General features: G+C 42.6%; 1 protein-coding gene across 1 annotated transcript in view; it reads left to right on the top strand.

Annotated features, from left to right (window-relative positions):
• LOC148039937 (Potassium transporter family protein) overlaps positions 1-19743 on the top strand; it is a 98636-nt gene that overhangs the window by 63019 nt on the left and 15874 nt on the right. Inside the window, exons 7-8 of the mRNA XM_087695360.1 lie at positions 5396-5510; positions 13096-13350. Coding sequence (XP_087551486.1) covers positions 5396-5510; positions 13096-13350 — 370 coding nt within the window. The remainder of the gene's footprint in view (positions 1-5395; positions 5511-13095; positions 13351-19743) is intronic.

The following is a 19743-nucleotide window of genomic DNA, read 5'->3' as shown; positions in this document are numbered from 1 at the left end:
AAGAGAAGAAAGTGGCTGAAAATGTATTGTCTTGTAGCAATATGCATGGTGGAGTAAGGCAGATGCAACAATATGGGAAAGAGACTCTAGGATTTATTCCTTGAAGTCATTACACAAGAAATCATTGGGCCAAGGCTACCACTGAAACGGTAGTGAAAATAGGGGAATGTGAAACTCCTTGTGTTGCTTTACTTGACCATGGGTTTGAGATAAATGTCATTGAGCGTGGATTGTATGAAAATGGTGCATGGCCCGTAGACATTGATTATGGTTGGCGTATGAGGGCTGCAAATAATTATTTGGAAGAGCTCCATGCTACATGTCCTAATGTAAAAGTGACGATTGGTGATGTACAAGAAGAGCAACACTTCTTTGTGCAAGATAATTCCTCATATGCAGTGATTTTGGGATAGTCCTATATTATAGGAGTGGGTATGGAAACAAAGGTGCTTGATGATATTTTTGCTTACACAAGAGTTAGAAGCAACGATGGGAGGAAAGCAATCCAATTTCTTACTGTTTGTGTTAATCATCCTAGAAATCGTGATACGCTTCGAGAGTCTCCTTTGGTTCCAAATGCAAGGGAATTCAAAGACCTGGATTTTCATTAAGCACAACAGCAATGTGGGGCTATAGTAGTGCTGTTTAGAGGATGTACTCATCTCTTGATGGAATGAAGTATGTATTTACTATTGGTTATTCTCAGTTTACCTCAAATAGTTCATGTTGCTTTAAGCCTATGGAAGCTATGTGCAAGGCTGAACGCATATCTACTAAATGGGCTACTAAGGAACTGAGAGCATTGGGACTATTAGCTGAAAATGAAGGCATTTCAAGTATCTTTTATGGGCAACTATACATGCAGGAAATGAGGCTGAAAACAGAGTGTCATCAGTATGTTCTTTGGACATGTATGATGTCATAGCATTGTTTGCTCAGCAGGAAGGATTACAATGGGATGAAGCACTTGTGGAGACAAAGTATAAGACAATTGACAAAAAGGTGAAACCAATTGCTTTGCCACTTCCACCAGAAAGTGAGAGTTTGTATGAAAAAGTGTCAAGGCAGCCAAGCTTACGGGATTCTAAAGATAGAGATTATTGGTTTACATCTGAAACATTATAGGAATTGAAAGTTGGTGCAGAAGGGTTTCTTTTGCCTGGTGGAAGAGACTGTTTTATGCGGATGTTGGCTAGGCATGGAAATTTCAGCCAATTGAAATAGGTTGTGTGGATCCAAATGTTGTCTCTCCTATGATAATATTTACTGTGCCATATGTACCATGGAACTTGAGGCCTATTCCAGTCCCTAAAGCTTACTTGCCAAAGCTGATGGATTTGTTAATGAAAAGATTCGCATGAAGATTTTGGAGCCCTCTTCAGCCTTGTACTCAAATCGTTGGTTTATTGTGCCAAAAAAAATGGGGCTTTGAGATTTATTCAAGACATGCAACCGGTCAATAAAGTAACCATAAGAAATGTGGGTGCAGGTCCTGTGGTTGATGAATTTATAGAGGCTTTTACAAGCAGAGCCATCTATTCTTTGGGTGATCTTTACTCGGGGTATGATCAGTTTCAGCTTGCAATTGAAAGCAGGGGTATCACAATCATGAAGAATCCCTTGGGGTTAGTACAGATGTGTACTCTCCCGCAGGGTGCAACAAACTTAGTGACACACATGACAAATGCAATGAATAGGGTACTCAGGGATTTTATACCACAATTGACAATGCCCTTCTTGGATGATGTTCCAATCAAAGGGTGTGCAGTGGATGAAAAGAATGAATAGATGGATGTTGATGGGTGTAGAGAGTTTGTTGTAGACCATATTGTGGATTGTGAGAGGATTTTGATGCGTCTAGAAGAGGTGCATTTAACTCTTTCTGGACAAAAGTCTGTCTTTGGAGTTGAAGAGGTTTTGATTGTTGGGCATATGTGTGGGCCTTATGGGCGAAGACCATCACCAACAAAAATAGATGGGATTGATAGAATACAAGATGTATGCATGAATGTATCAGAGGTGCGTAGATTCTTGGGTGTATGTGTGTTCTATTTGATATGGATTCCTCACTTTGCACATGTAGCTAATGCTCTATATCAGCTTCTGAGAAAAGGTCAGATATTTCATTGGGAAAGGAAACATCAGAAAGCAATGAAGAAATTGAAGAAACTCTTAAAATCTGCTCCTTCATTGAGAAAGACTGACTATTCATATGGAAAGCCTATCATTATTACTGTTGATACAAGCCCAATTGCAATTGGATGGGCAATTGGACAAGATAATGAGGAAGGGCAAAGATATGCAATTCGCTTTGGTGCTCAAGTATTGACTGAACGACAAAGAAGATATCCACAGGGAAAAAGAGAATTATGGGGAATTGTGACAGTCCTTAAATGTGATAAGGAGTATTTTGTGGGTGCTAGTGTAGTCATTGAGACTGATTGTTTGCCGATATTGGGTATGATTACTAGTTGTGCTTCCCCGGACATTGCTATGCTCCGGTGGATTGCATACATCAAATCTCTGATTCTCGATGGATAAGACCTATCGACACAAACCCCTCCGACACTGTGACTATTCCTTTGGAGCCAAAGCCTCTTGATGGAGATTCTTCTTCTGATTCGAAGTCTTCCCTTCTAGTGGCCACCCTAGTAGAGCTTCTACCGGTGGATGTTCCCGAGTCTTCTGCAGATGGAGAGCGACCGGGAGAGGTCCGGCCTCCCCCTCGTTGGGCCCGTGATACACGCCGAGATTCAAGGATCGAGGGGATCCCTGAGGAGTGGGAACTGCAGGATGGACTGCGGAGGTCACGGAGAAACTAGACACATTCTACGCAGCTTGTTTGCTCTAACTATTGTTTGCCAACCGATGTTATGTAGGATCGAGAGCCCACTTCAGTGAAGGAGACTTTGCAGTCTGACCATTGGCGAAAGGCTATGGAAGCCGAGTTGGAGGCTATTGAGAGGAATGGCACTTTGTTCCTTGTGCCTCGTCCCTCTCACAACAACGTGATTGGCGTCAAGTGGGTCTTCAAGACCAAGTACCTAGCGATGGTTCTTTGGACAAGCATAAGGCTTGCCTTGTTGCTAAAGGATTTGCTCAGTGCCCAGGCATTGACTTCCATGATACTTTTGCCCCCACTGCTCGTACGACGACTATTTGAGCTGTTCTTGCCTTGACTGGCCATAGGAGATGGCTTGTCTATCAATTGGATGTGAAGTTAGCCTTCCAAGGCTGGTCGTGTGATGTTTGTGTTGTATGTTGATGATTTGATTCTGACAGGGGATCATGCACCGAAGGTCCAAAAGACCAAGACAGCTTTACATGAGACGCTCGAGATGACGGATTTGGGGCTTCTTCATTTCTTCTTGGGTCACGAGATTTATCAGTCTTAGAGGGGATTTTCATCTCTCAGCAGCGATACATTTAGGAGCTCTTGGTGACTTTTGAGATGGAGACTTATCGGACCATTTCTACTCCTATGGATCCGAACTGGAAGGCCGCTTCACACTCAGATTCTCCTTTGACAGATGCTTCCTACTACTATGAGTTGATTGGATCCTTAATTTGGCTACTCAACACTTGTGTTGATCTTTGTTTTGCTGTGGGTCTTTTGATGGGGTTCATGAGTGAACCCAAACAGGTGCATTGGCAAGCTACCCTAAGGATTCTTTGGTATTTGAGGGGGACCTCTGACTTAGGGATCTTGTATCCCGTAGGTACAGTTGCTTCCAATCTTGTTCTTGCAGGTTGGAGCAACTTGGATTGGGTTGGCAATCTGGACCACTGGCGGTCTACTATCGACTATTGTTTTACCTTGGGTATAGGTGTTATCTCTTGGAGTAGCAAGAAGTAGCCCATAGTAGCCCTTTCTTCTACTGAGGCGGAATATCGAGTTGTATCTTTCACCACATGTAAGGTTGTGTGGCTTCGGAGATTGTTGGAGGAGCTTGGCTGCCCCCAGACTCGTCCTACTCTTCTGCAGTGCGATAATGAGAGTTGCATTGCCTTGGTCCGGAATCGTGTATTCCATGTCCGGAAGAAACACATTGAGATCAGTATCACTTCATTCGGGAGAAGCTTTTGGATGGGACCATTGATGTGGAGTGCTGCAAGATGGAGGATAATCTTGCAGATTTGTTAATGAAGGTGCTTCCCCAGGCTCTTCTTCGGAGACATGCTAAATCCCTCAGTCTTTTGACTTATCCAGGATTTGAGAGGGGGTGTTAGAGAGTCATTTCTTGGACAGCAAAGTGCCACTTCAGCAGTACGGATAGCAGAGGAGCCACGTCAGCAGAGCAGGTGCATAGCAGGAGCCACATCAACTGCCGCAGATGCCACATGGCAGCAGACTGATCAGTCGGATAGCAGTTTAATTAGTCAAAAAGTTTTAATCATTATTTTATGCAGTCGGATGCATTTATGACTTACTTTTTTGGGATTTTGTTTAGTTATTGGACTCTGTCAATCTAGTATCTAGTCATTGACTGTAGACCATATAGTGAAGAAACATGTTTCTTTGAGTTTGAAACTTACAAAACATTTCTTAAAGTAAGAAATGTTTCTGATAGTAAAAAACGTGGGTTTTTTTCTTTTTGCTTTTAAAAGGGAGGACCCAAAAACATGGGTTTTCTAACAAAAACTGCTGGGCAATGTTAAACATGATCATGATGATGAGTAATGACTCGTGACGACTCAGGATTTTGGATGACAGACTTACTTTTTTGGGATTTTGTTTAGTTATTGGACTCTGTCAATCTAGTATCTAGATTTTGTTCTTGTCTTGAGAGCTAATTATTATACGACTTTAGTCTCATTTATGAGTTATTTATGGTATATTATGATTCATTCTGGATTTTGACATTTTGTCAGTTTGTTTTGGAATGAGAATCATGATGTTTCAACTTGACTCAGTCCAATTGTACATGAGCTATTTACATGTTTATTTCAATTTTCTTTGTGTGATATGTATGAATCATAATTTTTGAGGTTTGAACCATAGTATAGCTTGTCTAAAGACTAACTTTGACATAAGTCAATAATGGTTCATGGATATGTAATGTATTATTCTCAATTGTCTCTCTTGTATTATCACTCAAGCCCGATTGGCCTTTCTTTGTTTAAGAAAGAGTTCCATAGAGGTTTAATACCTCTTTTCCTAGTTAAAACTATTTAAAAATTCCTATATAAAAGAACTCGTGTTTCTATTTTACCCCCTTTTGAAATAAACTTATGAAACACGTTTCTGATGTTTAGTTTCTAAATGTTTCTGACGTTTCTGGCTGCTATCCTCTAGACTGCTTTATGAAACCATAACGCACTTGACTTTAATGGTTTGACTTTTTATTGAATGAACTCATGATTTGGCTGATTAGAGAGTTTATGTTTTTTGCAGATAGCATTCTCATGTGTAGTATATCCTTGTTTGCTGTTAGCATACATGGGCCAGGCGGCATACCTAATAAAGTTTCCAGAACAAGTGAATAACGCGTTTTACAATTCTATACCATGTAAGATGGCTTAACTTGATCTTTACATTCATGGAATTGTTTAATAATCAAAGCTCTTTAGAATGTTGATTGCACTAATTTTATCTGGTAGGTCTCATACGATGAACTGAATCTTAGTTCTGTCATGGACCCAGCTATTATTACCTATTATCTTTTGTAAGTGGATATAGAAGTAGGGTTGGAACATAATCCATTGGAGTCTTGGTGAGAACACACACACCCCCCCCTCCTCCCCCCTCCCCCCCCCCCGTAAGGGCTTTATAGCTATACCATGCCGTTGCTACCGATTGCACCTATATAGGGAGTAGTAGTGACTCAAAGCTCTGCCTTGTTTCCACTCTACGTGTGATTCTCTATATCCAGTGGTGAACCCTCTTATGTGCGGCGTCACAAGGGTGTAGTCCTGGGATGTGTCTATGTTGTTCCGCTTTTTGGATTGAATAATACAACAGTATACCTTGAGCTCACATATCGTGTTACCTTTCTGTGCCATGTTGAGTGCGTAACGAGTGCAGGTTTATCACACTTGGTATCAGAGCGACTCTTGCTCGGAGTGGAGTGCTCACGGAAGTAGGAGGAAAGATCCAGTGCCCGAAGAAATCGAAGTCGTAACGACCCATAGCGTGATGCCCCGCGTCGCGTCGCCCCACGTCGCGACGCCCCCCGACGCGTTGCCCCGACGTGACGCCCCAACATCGACATCCCACCGTCTGAAGACGTGACGCGGCTTCCCCACGGCACAACCCACACCACCACAAGGCGAAACGTGGCTTCCCCACGTCGACACCACCACCAACCACATGGAGAACGAGAGGGAGAATGTCACCCTCCCAACAATGGAGGAGAGGAAGAAAAGTAGAGGGCAAGAATGGAGAGTGGCCCAAGAGGAGAAGGTGGCCGGACTAGAAAGACAATTAGATGGTATGTCAGGCATGCTGGAGTCAATATGGAGGAACATGCAGATGAAAGAAGAGGAGGAAGAAAGGAGGAAAAAACTAGAAGTAGAGCAGGGCTATAGAGAATGGGTGATTCAACAACAAGAAGAGGAGAAAAGACATAGAATGCAAGAGGAGATGGATAGAACGGGTAGAGAGGAGACATCTAGGAGGGCGTAAGATACAAGGAAGGAGAAGGAGAAAGTAGTAGAATTAGGAAGCAAAAAGAAAGACAAGAAGAAGGAGAAGAAGCACCATCGCAAAGAAGAGGACGATAGTAGTAGTTCAGAAGATGATTATGGAAAGTTCAAGATGCCCCAACCCGCCAAGTACAAGGGAGAGAGAGATGGGTTGGTTCTGAAGAAATGGATCGCAGAGGTAGACAGGTACTTAAAGTATTCACGAATAACCGAAGACAGGAAGGCGAAGGTGGCAGCCATTTACTTGGAGGAGGACGCTGCCAGTTGGTACCTACTGGAACAAAAGCAGGGCCACACCATCTTTTCGTGGGAAGAACTCCAGGAAGAACTGAAGGACTACTTTATTCCAAAGAGGGAAAAATTCAAAGTGAGAGATGAATGGAGGAACCTCAAGAAAACACAGGGAAAGATGAAATAATATGTCAGCAAATATAGGCAGATCATGCTGCAGCTACCAAACATGGATACAGACACTAAGCTACATGGATTTTTGTTTGGGATGCAAGAATGGGCTAGAAGAGATGTGGAGAGACAGGAGCCAACAAGCTTAGCAGAAGCCATGAGAATGGCCGAACGACTGGTGGACCTGGAAGGCAGAAGAACAGCACAAGGGAATCAAAACAGGTTCAACAACAACCTCAACAACACCTTCAACAACAACAACTCATGGAACCAAAGTCTCGGTGCTCCTAGAGGGGCATTCACAGATACAAGGAGCCAAAACACCACCACCACCACGGCCGTATCACAGACCGCCTTAGTACCAAGAGGAGCAGCAGGAAGATGGGGGAACAATCACTATAGGCCAACTCCTAGCATATCGTATTGGCCCGCAGGATCAAATACGTCATGGTAGAGACCCCCAGGCCCGTCCGTCGGAATCAGATGCTTCAAATGCGGGGGTCCACACTACCAAAACAGATGCCCAATAGAAGATACAGCTTCGTCAAGTGGATCAAGGGTGAATGCAACTAGTGCATATGGAGGAGAAGAACCACAACCACTGCGAATCCAGGAAATCCCAAATGGGAGTGAAGAAAGCATGGACCACCCAAGGGTAGGGTCAGTTAGCGCCCGACCCCAATGCATGGCAGCCAGAGTAGCAGCAGTCCACCATCTATACATCAAAGGCTGAGTGGGCGAAGGAAACCAACCTATCATGGTGGACACAGGAGCAACACACAACTTCATGACACCAGGGTGTGCAGCAAAACATGGATTAAGACTGTCGAAGGCCCCAGAAGGATTAACAGTAACATTCGCACAAGGAGAAGCCAAGGAGGTGAAACAAGTCTTTGCAGTCCAAGTAGAAGCCGACAGGTGGAAAGCAAGACTCAACTTCTTAGTAATCCCCATGGATGATTTTGAAGTGATACTGGGCTTGGAATTCTATGACAAGTATGTCATTGCAATGTTTGGTAAACGTGTAAATGAAATGATGCTAGATATGCAAGGAGAAGGCGTCAGAGTACCATGTGAAAGAATGCAACTGCTTGGCAGGACCCCAATCAAAGTGCAAATGAAGGAGAATAAGCCAGGAGTATCATGCCAAACAGTGAAACCAACTACAACCCAACCAAAGGGCCAGACCCAAAATGCACCGATCCAGGGGACCATTATCAGGCCACGTATCATGACATGCAGTGCCAAGTAGATCGAAAAATCAGTCAAACAAGGAGATATGGTCTATCTGTGTATGATCCGACCGATTGAAGAAGAGGAAAGTGGCAAGAAACCCAGACAACAGAACAAGAAAACAAAGGTGGCAAAAATACTTGAGGAATTCAAAGATGTGATGCCAGCCGAACTGCCCAAGGGTCTACCACCCAGGCGAGATGTGGACCACAAAATTGAGCTGATCCCAGGGTGTGCCCCACCGGCCCGAGCTCCCTATCGCATGAATCACACCGAGCTCATGGAACTGAAAAAGCAACTACATGAACTAGAAGAACAAGGATTCATTCGCCCTAACAAATCCCCCTTTGGTGCCCCAGTGTTGTTTGTAAAGAAGAAGGATGGGGGACTTAGACTCTGTGTAGATTATAGGGCCCTTAACAAAATCACCATAAAAAACAAATACCCCATGCCCCTAGTGGAAGACCTCTTAGATAGATTACATGGGGCCAAGTACTTCAGCCGTATTGATCTTAGATCAGGATACTACCAAATCCGCATAGCCGAAGAAGATATCCCAAAAACAGCCTTCTGCACCCGATATGGTAGTTTTGAGTGGTTAGTATTAGGATTCAGCCTAAGCAATGGGCCAGGCACATTTTGTGGCCTCATGGATGGAGTCTTTAGACCAGAGATAGATATCTTTGTCATTATCTACATAGACGACCTCCTAGTCTACAGCAAAACCTTAGAAGAACACAAGCAGCACTTACGCCGAGTTTTTGAGAAACTGCAGCAGCATCAGTTATATGCCAAGCCGGAAAAATGTGAGTTTGCAGTGAAAGAGTTGGAGTTCTTAGGCTTTATTGTAGGAGCAGATGGAATCAAAGTGGATCCTAAGAAGGTGGAAGCTGTCCAAAGATGGCCTGTACTAAAGACTGTAAGAGAAGTGCGAGAGTTCCTCGGCTTCACAGTATTTTGCCGGAGATTTATCAAAGATTACAGCCTCATCACTGCCCCTCTTTCCCACCTCACCAAAGAAGATCACCCTTTTACATGGGGGAACGCGCAACAGGAAGCCTTTGAGCAGATGAAGAAGTGCATGAGCCAAACTCCCGTCCTAAAGGTGCCGAACTTTACCAAACCCTTTGAAATTTCTACAGATGTATCTGACTACGGCATAGGAGGTGTACTGGTACAGGAAGGTCACCCCATCGGTCACTGGTGCTGAAACAAGGTGGAGCACGCATGAGAAGGAAATGTTGGCGGTCATACACTGCCTTAGAAAATGGAAGCACTATGTTCAAGACAAGCATACAGTCGTCTTCACCGACAATATCTCCCTCAAATACTTCCAATCTCAGCCCAAGCTATCGGCAAAGCAAGCCCGCTGGCTAGACTTCCTAGCCGAATTTGACCTGGAGATCAAGCACAAACCCGGCTCTACTAACAAGATAGCAAATGCCTTGAGCCGAAAAGCTGACCTGAAAGCTGTCAGCGTGGTCAGTAGCAACTTCATAGAACTAGTCAAAGAGGCCCTAGAACAAGACCAAGAAATTCACAAGATAATCAGAGAAGTGGAAGCAGAGAAGACCCCACATGGAATGTACACATTAGAGGAGGGTATCCTATTCTTAAGAAAAGATTGTATATCCCCAACAATTTGGAGTTGAAGAAACTCATACTGCATGAGATCCATGATGGTAAAATTGGAGGCCACAAAGGGCAAAGCAAAACCTTGGAGGCCCTTAGGAAGCAGTTCTTTTGGCCAAACATGAAGGAAGAAGTAATAGACTACATCAAAACTTGTCCCACTTGCCAACTGGTCAAAGCACCACGATCAAGACCAGCAGGTCTACTACAACCATTACCGGTACCCAACCGCCTATGGGATGTCATCAGCATGGACTTCATTGTGGAACTACCTGAGTCCCATGGGTACACAATCATCTTTGTGGTGGTGGACTATTTTTCCAAACAGGCTTCTTTCATCCCAGCCAAACCACCACTGAATGCCAAGGAGGTAGCACGCCTCTTCTTCACATATGTATTCAAACTTCATGGCTTACCACTGGCCATTGTATCAGATAGAGATGGAGGATTCATGAGCGACATGTGGAAGGAACTTTTCAAGACTCTGGAAACACAATTGAGATTCTCATCATCCTTCCACCCAGAAACAGATGGACAGACAGAACGAGTCAACCAAGGCATCGAAGATTATCTCCGAAGCTATGCCCGAGTGGACCAAAAAGATTGGGCCTTGTACCTTGATGTTTTGGAATTCCACTATAATAGCTCCATACACTCGGCAACCGGGTACACCCCCTTCGAGTTAGCAACAGGCAAAGAAGTCATTACACCATTGGCCTTAGCATCCGGAGGAGCCAAAGCGGACGATCAAGATGGAGAAGAATTCTTGAAGAAATGGAGAGACCGCAATGCAGCAACTAAGCAAAGCCTAGAGCAGAGCAAGATCACCATGACAGAGCAAGCAAACAAGAAGAGAAAGGTTGTACTATTCGCCAAAGGAGACATGGTCCTAGTGAGCTCTAAGAATATGTCACTTCCCAAAAACATGACCCCCAAGTTCAATCACCGTTAAATCACTCAAGTGCTGAACGAAGTCACGTACAAGCTGGACCTGCCAGACAGTGTCTGTGTTCATAATGCATTTCATGCTCGTCTTCTGCGCAGGTTCTATCCCGACAACCAATGGGGACGATGCGTACCAATGCTCCATTCCAACGGTCCCTTCAAAGTAGAAGCATTCCTCCGACGCCGGGAACAAAGAGGCTTCCCCGAATACCTCACCAAGTGGCGCGGGCGCCCACTCAAGGAGGCCACTTGGATCTCAGAAGCAGAGGCCCGCGAACGCGGAAAGGATGCCTTCGCCCTTTGGCTCGAGGAGAACCCCCCTGCTCCTTCCAACGACCCTTGAGCCTCTCCAGCACTCCAACAAATAATGCGGTTCTCAATCGTAGACCCCAATTGTGCCTCCACTCCTCAAATGTAATCGAGTCGAGGGTGGACCCGCACGGTAGCAATCATAAAAAATAACTCCATCAAACAAAAAGCCCCAACGTCCTAGTGCGGCAGACACTGGCCAGTCTGATAGTATAGACTGTGTTAAGACCCCGCGGTCCCATTAGACCGGCAGACACGGACCAGCTTGCTAGAAAAAGCTGCGTTAAGACCCCGGATGAGTCAAATAACAAACGCTACCCTTAGATTGCTAAGGTCAGCAATCCAGTAAGCGGGGGTGTGTAAGGGCTTTGTAGCTATACCATGCCGTTGCTACCGATTGCACCTATATAGGGAGTAGTAGTGACTTAAAGCGCTGCCTTGTTTCCACTCTACGTGTGATTCCCTATACCCAGTGGTGAACCCTCTTATGTGCGGCATCATGAGGGTGTAGTCCTGGGATGTGTCTATGTTGTCCCCCTTTTTGGATTGAATAATACAAGAGTATACCTTGAGCTCACATATCGTGTTACCTTTCTGTGCCGTGTTGAGTGCGTAACGAGTGCAGGTTTATCACCCCCCCCCACCCCACCCAAAAAGAAAAAAAAAAGATACTGAGGTGCAAACTTACTGGAGTAACCAGAAGGGATGGAAAAGCAATATGCAAAGTAAATGTACCAACAGATACTGAGGTGCAAACTTACGGGAATAACCATAAGGGATGGAAAAGTCACATAGGGGCGGTGCATTAATAGTTAGCTGGGAATTATAGGGCGAGTTCCGTAAGTAGTGGTTACTTAGTGACTGCCAAACCTGAGTTTCTCTCTGAAATGACATCTTTCCTCCATAGCTGACTACTGGTTCTGTGTGAGGAATTATAGGGCGACTGCTATAAGTAGTGGATACTTGGCAACTGCCAAACCTGAGTTTGTACCTGCGTTTCTCTGTTGGTCTTAGAATGAACTCCCTGGAACTGTTTAGTGCACTGAACATCTCTACTCTGGGCTTAGGTGAGTAATGGCTAACCATCATGTTCAACTCTCTTGTACTTTAACTCTTAATGTCCTTGGGCCATGTGGTGAAGATGTAGTGTGATGAATCAGGTGAGATTTTTGCAAATACCAGGGTCAGGTTTCTGAAGGTTAGACTTTAAACCCAAATGCTTTGTTGTTAAGAGACAAAAGCCAAAGGCATGCCCTGTTTCCCCTTCTTTACTTTGCCGCAGACTCAACACGTTCTAAATGACTATCAAATCTGAAGTGTCGGCATTCACATGATGTTCCTGTTCAAAGAATCTGCCATTGCAGTCCACTTCCAAGGAGTCATATTCAATCTCAACGGTTTTTCCAGACAAGAATTCTACCAAAAGAATAGCATGGGGTTCAGCAGACTTATGCTTTGGACCTGGATTAATTAATTAAAACACATTACTCAAAGCCTAAAAGGTAATGATTCAAAATTTCCCAATGCATGTGTAAAAAGCAAGCACGTTATTTTGAATTCTTATCTTTGCTTTCCTAGAAATTTCTTTGATTGCATTTCCATGATGCTTCTAGTCTTCCAGTCAGTTTTTCTTGAGAGGCATGTAATCAGTGACTTGTTATGTAGAATTGATAGTATATATGACACGAACATTAGTACCATAGTTTTCCCACTTGAAAATAAGTTATAGTAAACATAAAAACATGATAAGCTGCTGAGTTGAAACTAGTTTTTGTTCTTAGTTAATGTATTAAGAGCAACCAAAAAACAAAGATTGACCACTTGATTGTAGGCACTTATAATCCATTGTTCAATAGTACAACTTATTGGCATTGTTACTTATTAAAATCTTAACATAACTCATTCACTTGGTGAACTGTTTTGTAACAGCATCAATCTTTTGGCCAATGCTTGTCATTGCAACTTTAGCTGCTACGATTGCCAGCCAAGCAATGATATCTGCAACATTCTCTGTAGTGAAGATGGCATTGGCTATTGATGCATTTCCAAGGGTGAAGATTATTCACACATCAAAAAGGTTCATGGGACAGATCTACGTTCCTGTAGTGAACTGGTTTCTGATGATCATGTGTGTGGTGATTATTCTGGCCTTTCGAAGCACTGCTCAACTTGGAAATGCTTATGGTAAGTCTCTGATTCTTTTGGCTTTTTGGAATAAAATGTATTTCATATTACTTTCTAGAGGAACTTGCAGGGAGCATATAATGAGACTTTTTGTTAAAGAAACATTAAACCCCAAAATTTTTGCTGATTGGTAACAAATAATTTACCAAATTTGTTAATTAAAAATAGCCCCGAAAAGGGCTTTTAAAAATACAAAAGAAAATGGAAGGAAGACAAAATAGACATGAAACTGAGCAAGATCAGCCTATGGTTGATGTATAATAATAGAAATAGAAAAGGCTATTTCAACTAGTAGGATGAGGTAGCTACCTGTGAACAACATGAAATTTTGACGGTTCAAATGGAGAGTTTAGAAATGCAAATGCAACTTTTCACTGAAACATTAGAAACAATAAAGTTGCAATCAAATAAATTAGTTGAATTGATTGATAAAGGAAAGAAAAAAGAAATTGGATGTTCAATCCCCATGATTGGATTCACGTATGCCTTCCATGTCAAAGGACAGAATGGGTCGTTGAGATCCAATAAGAATATCCTTTGATACTTTGCCAAAAGAAAGTCAATTAAGACTTAAAGACAATCCAATTCTCAAAGACATAGAACCACCTTAGTTCAATGGTGAGGAAAGAGATATACCTCTTTAGTTCAATGGTGAGGAAAGAGGTATAAACAAGGATACCAAATTTACCTTCCTTAAGGATTGGTAGGATTTCATAGGCTTAAAAGCATACCACTGAGTATGAAGTTCTCGAGGCTAGTTTGCCCTAAGAGGCCAAAAAAATCATTAAGGATTGGTTTGAATTAGACTCTAATTTTTGAAGGAGTTTTTTCCTTAAAATATAGTAGAAAGAAGTTGGGAGGATTGAGATAATTCATGCAAAGGAGTACCACAAGATAATCCTTAAAGTGGAAGCAATCAATGACTTATAGGAAATTAGAGTGTGTTAGGGGGGTTGACAAAGCTTGTATAAGGGAGGCCAAAGCAAAACCTCAAAAAGTAAAAGATGATTTGGAAGTTCACACATATTTATGGAGTTAATATAGGCTTATGTGTATTTATGTGCCCAATTGATGAGAAGCTCAAGACTAAGGAATCTAGCACCTTTAGATCCTGAGGAAAATTTACCTTTTCCAATAGCTAAATCACCACCGCCACCCTTGTTAAAAGGCAAATCACAGGTTCTAGGCTAATTTGAGAAGAAATTGAAGATCTATAAAAGATACTTTGTATTTTGTATATTAATCACCCAACCACTTTACATTAAAATTTTCTAAAAGCAAAAAGGGGAATGATGGAAAAAAAGCTCTTGACGAGAAAAAGATGATGAACACATCCATATGGTGCATAGCTTGGAACTAGCTAGGCATGAACACTATACATCTTTAAAGGTTTTGCATATGAACATCATATACCTATTTTATATCTCAAAGTCCATGTAGTAGTCTACTTTTAGGCCACATGAGTTAGTAAGAATGCATAGTTTATTCAAGCAAAATGGATTAGAGTGATGATTGAAAAGTGTCTCATCAGATTTTACCAAGTGGTGCAATCGGACCGGTTGAAATGTGTCTTGTCAGAGAAAGCGTGCTTGACTGAAGAGTAAGATGAACCATGAGGTTTTGGATAAGAAATGTAAGAAGGTTAAGGGTAAGAGGGAGGGGGATGAGAAGAAAGAGGTGGTGGGTAGGCAGAAATAGGTTGTGAGTGTCCATATGGTGCTGATGGTGGAGACACTAGAACATGAATGTTTCCATAAGGTGTTGATGGAGGTGGAGGCACTGGAGCACTAAAGCCTTGTCCAAATATTGGCTGGGGCATGACAGAATGGCCAGTACTCCACTAGGTAATACCATGGAGACAAACTGTGGTACCGGATAATCGAGACTTGGGTAAGCATGGGTAGGGACCCCATTTTGGGTGTAACCCAAAGGTGTGAAAGATGGAAGTTGAGCCTCCATCAAAGGTGTATGTGCACCACTTGGAACAAAAGGTGTAAAGGTTTTAAAGGCCGTGTCTAAGTTTAATGGACCCTTCATGTGGTGTTTCCATAACCTTGTGGTGGCTGATATGCAAATGTGAAAGGTGTGAACGGTAATGGTGATTTAGTGGAAGAAGTGGGTGGGATGGAGGGTTTGAGAACTGATGTGCTACATTAAGTTGATTTTGATTAGGTGAATGAATTTGAAATGATGATAAAGATGTCATATGCAAAGAAGATGATGCACCAAACTCATGCTGACTATTAAAAGCATAATGAATAAAAGGAAGAAGAATTACTAGACTTTTTCTTATAATCATCCCTTCTTGTATTGACATATATGAGTAGGTCTTCCATGGGGGATTTACCATATTTTGCATTTGACACTCTTGCTTAGATTTGGTCTTTACCGGTATGTTGCAAAGGTAGTGAGAAAGAGAAATAAAAGAAGGAACAAAAGTAGAGACTTGTGTACCTTGCATCGAAGTAGAAGAAATAGATCGAAAGTAGGGTGCATACTCTGGATCTTGCTCTCCAAGAGGGGGTCCCATCCTTAATGAAGGTCTTGACAGCCGTGCAACACCATGAAAGTTATGCACTACATTTGATGAGAAAGAACCAACTATACCTTCTTCATGCAACTTTATTTGAAGTCTTGTCGACGTAACTCTTCAGACTGCGTGGCTCTGTGAGCCAAGATCAGTTGTAGCTCCTCATCAGTGATGTCTCCAATGAAGTTAGAAGGATCTCTTGTTGTGTTAGAACCTTGCGAAGTTGGGAGTGGATGCCACTCCTACTCAATTCTCAGCACATGCTCTTATGGTGACAAAGTCATTGTAGAGGTGTTCAAAATCATTTGACCCATTGCGATTCTTGGCTCTTGAGAAGAGCTTTTAGATCAAGGTCTAGGTTTCTCCAAAGACAACCTAGCTTTGATACCATGTGGATAAATACTCTAACACAATCATACAACAATAGCATAAGTTGATAAAAGAACACAATTAGGGTTAGGGTAACTTAGAGAAAATGAACACAATGAAAAAGAAATAGAATGAATCTGAACAGAATACAATGCCCACACTATGTAGTGAAGAATATTGGCCCTCAAACTCCCGTGACTTGAGAACCGAGGCATAGAGTTTTTTTTTTTTTGCAAATAAAACGTGGCTGATTATATTACTCAAAGGAAACTGATTACAATGGAGTGCTCATGCTCAACATACTAGCTAGAGCTGATTCAGGGGGTGATGGGGGCAAGAAGCCATGGAGAGGGGGTGTATCGCCATCCGGGGCTGTCTGCCTGCATCATGAAAAACAGGTCCTGGCCACCCCAGGTATGCATGAAATGACAACGGAGCTCCTGACGAGCCTTGGACTCACCTTGCACCTAATCCCACGGTTCAACGGGTTGCAATGGCGGGGGCGGGAGCAACGGCATGTCGGTCGGGGAAGTATTATCAAGTTGGAGGCATAGAGTATGAGCTGGAGAGTGTGTTGTACTTTGATTGATCTTGATTCGCAACAAGGCCGCTACTGTTAGTGTTTGGCAGTAGCAGTAGACAGCTGGATCATTGCTAGACAAGTAGAGGAGGGAGAAAATCTGCAAATGTAGCAGCTAGCAATGATGTGGCAGGTTAGTAGCAGCCTGAACAACAAAAATGCAAGGTTTGTGATGATGTGACAATCAGGTTGGTGCAGCAATAGTCAAAATGCAGCTGTTTGGGTAGTCATGGAGTGCAAGGCGATATCTAGCAGATAGAAATGCAGCAATTGCTACCACGTGGTAGTTGGAGCCAGCCTTCCTTCTTGCAAAGGGTAGTAATTCCCTGATCAAGCACTTGATTACAACAATCAACAAATAAACATAAATTGAAATGCACAATTTACCTTAATAATCTTGGACAATAGATACCTTGTTGGCCCCAAAATTGACGCTCCTTTTAGTTGATCCAAAAGCCCCTTGCTAAACTAACAATCAACAAATAAATTGGGCAATTTACCCCTTGATTTTCACGTAGGACTTGCTCTAACTAGACTCCCATTGGCCAAATGCTACCTTAAATTTACAATGGATGACTAGACATTTGAAATCCCTAACAATACAATAAATTGCAGGTGTTGATTTCAGTATATGATCCCTTATCCTATTGGCAAGGGTCTCGAGGTGGTTGCTAAATTATAGTTTCTGTAGATATTTAGGGTTTATAGCAGAGATTCCTTTGTTGTCCTCTAAATTTGGTTGGTATCTGCTTAAAATAGTTGAGAAATGTTGAGATATCTTAAGAAGGGGTTGGAAAAGGTGAGAGAAAGCCAAGATGAGAGAAAAATCTCATTTTCTTCATATCAAAATCCTAAAATTTTCCTGTTCTCTCCTTTAGCCTGCATTTAATGCAATCACCTATCATAGTTGTCAGGTACGAAATGTACGATACGGTACGGTACGATAAAATACAGTACTAAATGGTACCTTATGATTTTATAAGGTACGGTACGAGATTAGTACGAAAAAAAATTAAGATGATTTTTTAAATAACAAAAACCATAAATCATTAAATGATAGATCATAGAATACATGTTTAAAGTGGAAATAGCCATTTCATTACAGAATAAATTATAAGATGAATACATGGAGTGACCATCGCGGTCGCATGGGCTGCGCAAAACATACGATACAACTACAGTCTAGTATATCTGATACAAAAAAAAAGAGACCTATGTCATATGAATCTATGATGAGGCATCACTATCATCATCATCATCATCATCATCATCACAACCATCTGAGTGCTCATCAAGAGAGTTTGAAGATGACTCCTCGGCATCCGATGATAAGACAGATTACCATCATTATCAAATGATGGCTCCCTAGGTGGTAGCTGTGTAGACAAGGGGAGGATGTCATCATGAGGCACAAAATGTGCACTACTAGAGCCCCGCTTGACATATGTCTGCAAGCCACTCGAACCACCCCTTCTCGATGATGGAGGGTGTCGAATGACCATGCCCCTACTGCCACCTACTCAAACTCCTCGCCCACGAGCACGCTGACTACGAGTGTCACGAGTATCTGCTGCTATAAGCTCTCTATAGAGCTCTACAAAAATCATCTCCTCCTCGTCCACCTCCTTATATATACTCGGAAGAGTGTCGCTTGTCAACTTGAATGTATCAATATTCAACTACACAATGCAATGATGCACGTGAGATTGATGATTGTAAATGCTAGAGTCTAAATTGTAAAGTATAAACTTCAAAGTTCAAAGTTTAAAAGTTAAAACAATAAATTTTAAATTTTAAATGTTATGGTTAAGTGTTTAAACTTTACCTACTTCAGACTACCCATGCTCATCATAGCTCTCATGATGCATAAGTTAGTGCGGCAATAGACTAGCCACTCTAACTGTCGTGTGCTAAGCCGATTGCGAATCTTTGTGTGAATGAGAGAATAGACACTCCAATTTCTCTCACATGCACCCAAAGAGCAATCCTAGGCAAGGACCCTCATGGCTAAGGGCTGAAGAGTCTCTAGTGCGTATCCAAAGTTTTGCCACCAAAATAAAGGCTTCACAAGTAACTCTCTCCTCCAACAAGAAGTGGGAGAAGCAAAAGCCACATGCCCTCTTTGATCTGCGTAGCATCCTAGCTCCTCTAGCACTGCATTGTGGTCATCCACAAGGACCACACGAGTCAACTAAGCAAGCTGGTCCGAACGAAACTCTCTATCATCCATGACCACCGATGACTTGTAGACCGGATGTACCAATGCGACAAAAACATGGATGGGCTTATGCATCCATGCCCATCTCCTCTTTGCTATCTCTAAAACATGTGCATGCTGTGTCTCTGTGATCACTATACAAGCACGTGCCTCCACCAATGCCGCTCTGAAGAAGTGAATGAGAAGGCCCATGGTGGACCCCTCGCAATCACTTATACATAACACCGTATAGAAGGGAGTCACAACAATGACTATGGCATGGACTTTTTGCCAAAACTACTCATTAAGGCACAAGCGTTGCATGGCTTTGGCGTCCTCTATCTCATGCTCATCCCACTCATTCCATAGAGTGGACACCACTGTACGTGGACTGCATCTCATAAAAGCACTCCAGCAATAACCACATGTAAGCAAAGCAAGTTGAAGAAGCCTTCTTCAACTCTAGTGTGCTATGCTCATGATACATCGCAAGCACCTTTGCATTTACCGTAAAGAATGTGACAATTGATGTAGCTTTGTGGACCACCCTCTTCACCCACTTGAGCTTCCCAATGTCCTCCATGAGCAAGTCCAAACAATGACTTGCACATGGAGTCCACACAATCGTAGGGAACTAGACTCAAGCAAACGGCCCATGCGCCAACAATTCGATGCATTGTCGGTAACAACATGCACCACATTTGAGGGGCCCACCTA

Source organism: Lygodium microphyllum, chromosome 2 (genome assembly GCF_053477565.2).
Source record: "Lygodium microphyllum isolate KBCC chromosome 2, Lygodium_microphyllum_v1.1.10, whole genome shotgun sequence".
Classification (NCBI taxonomy): Eukaryota; Viridiplantae; Streptophyta; class Polypodiopsida; order Schizaeales; family Lygodiaceae; genus Lygodium; species Lygodium microphyllum.
Note: the sequence above shows the minus strand (reverse complement) of the source record. Positions and strands in the feature narration are given on the sequence as shown.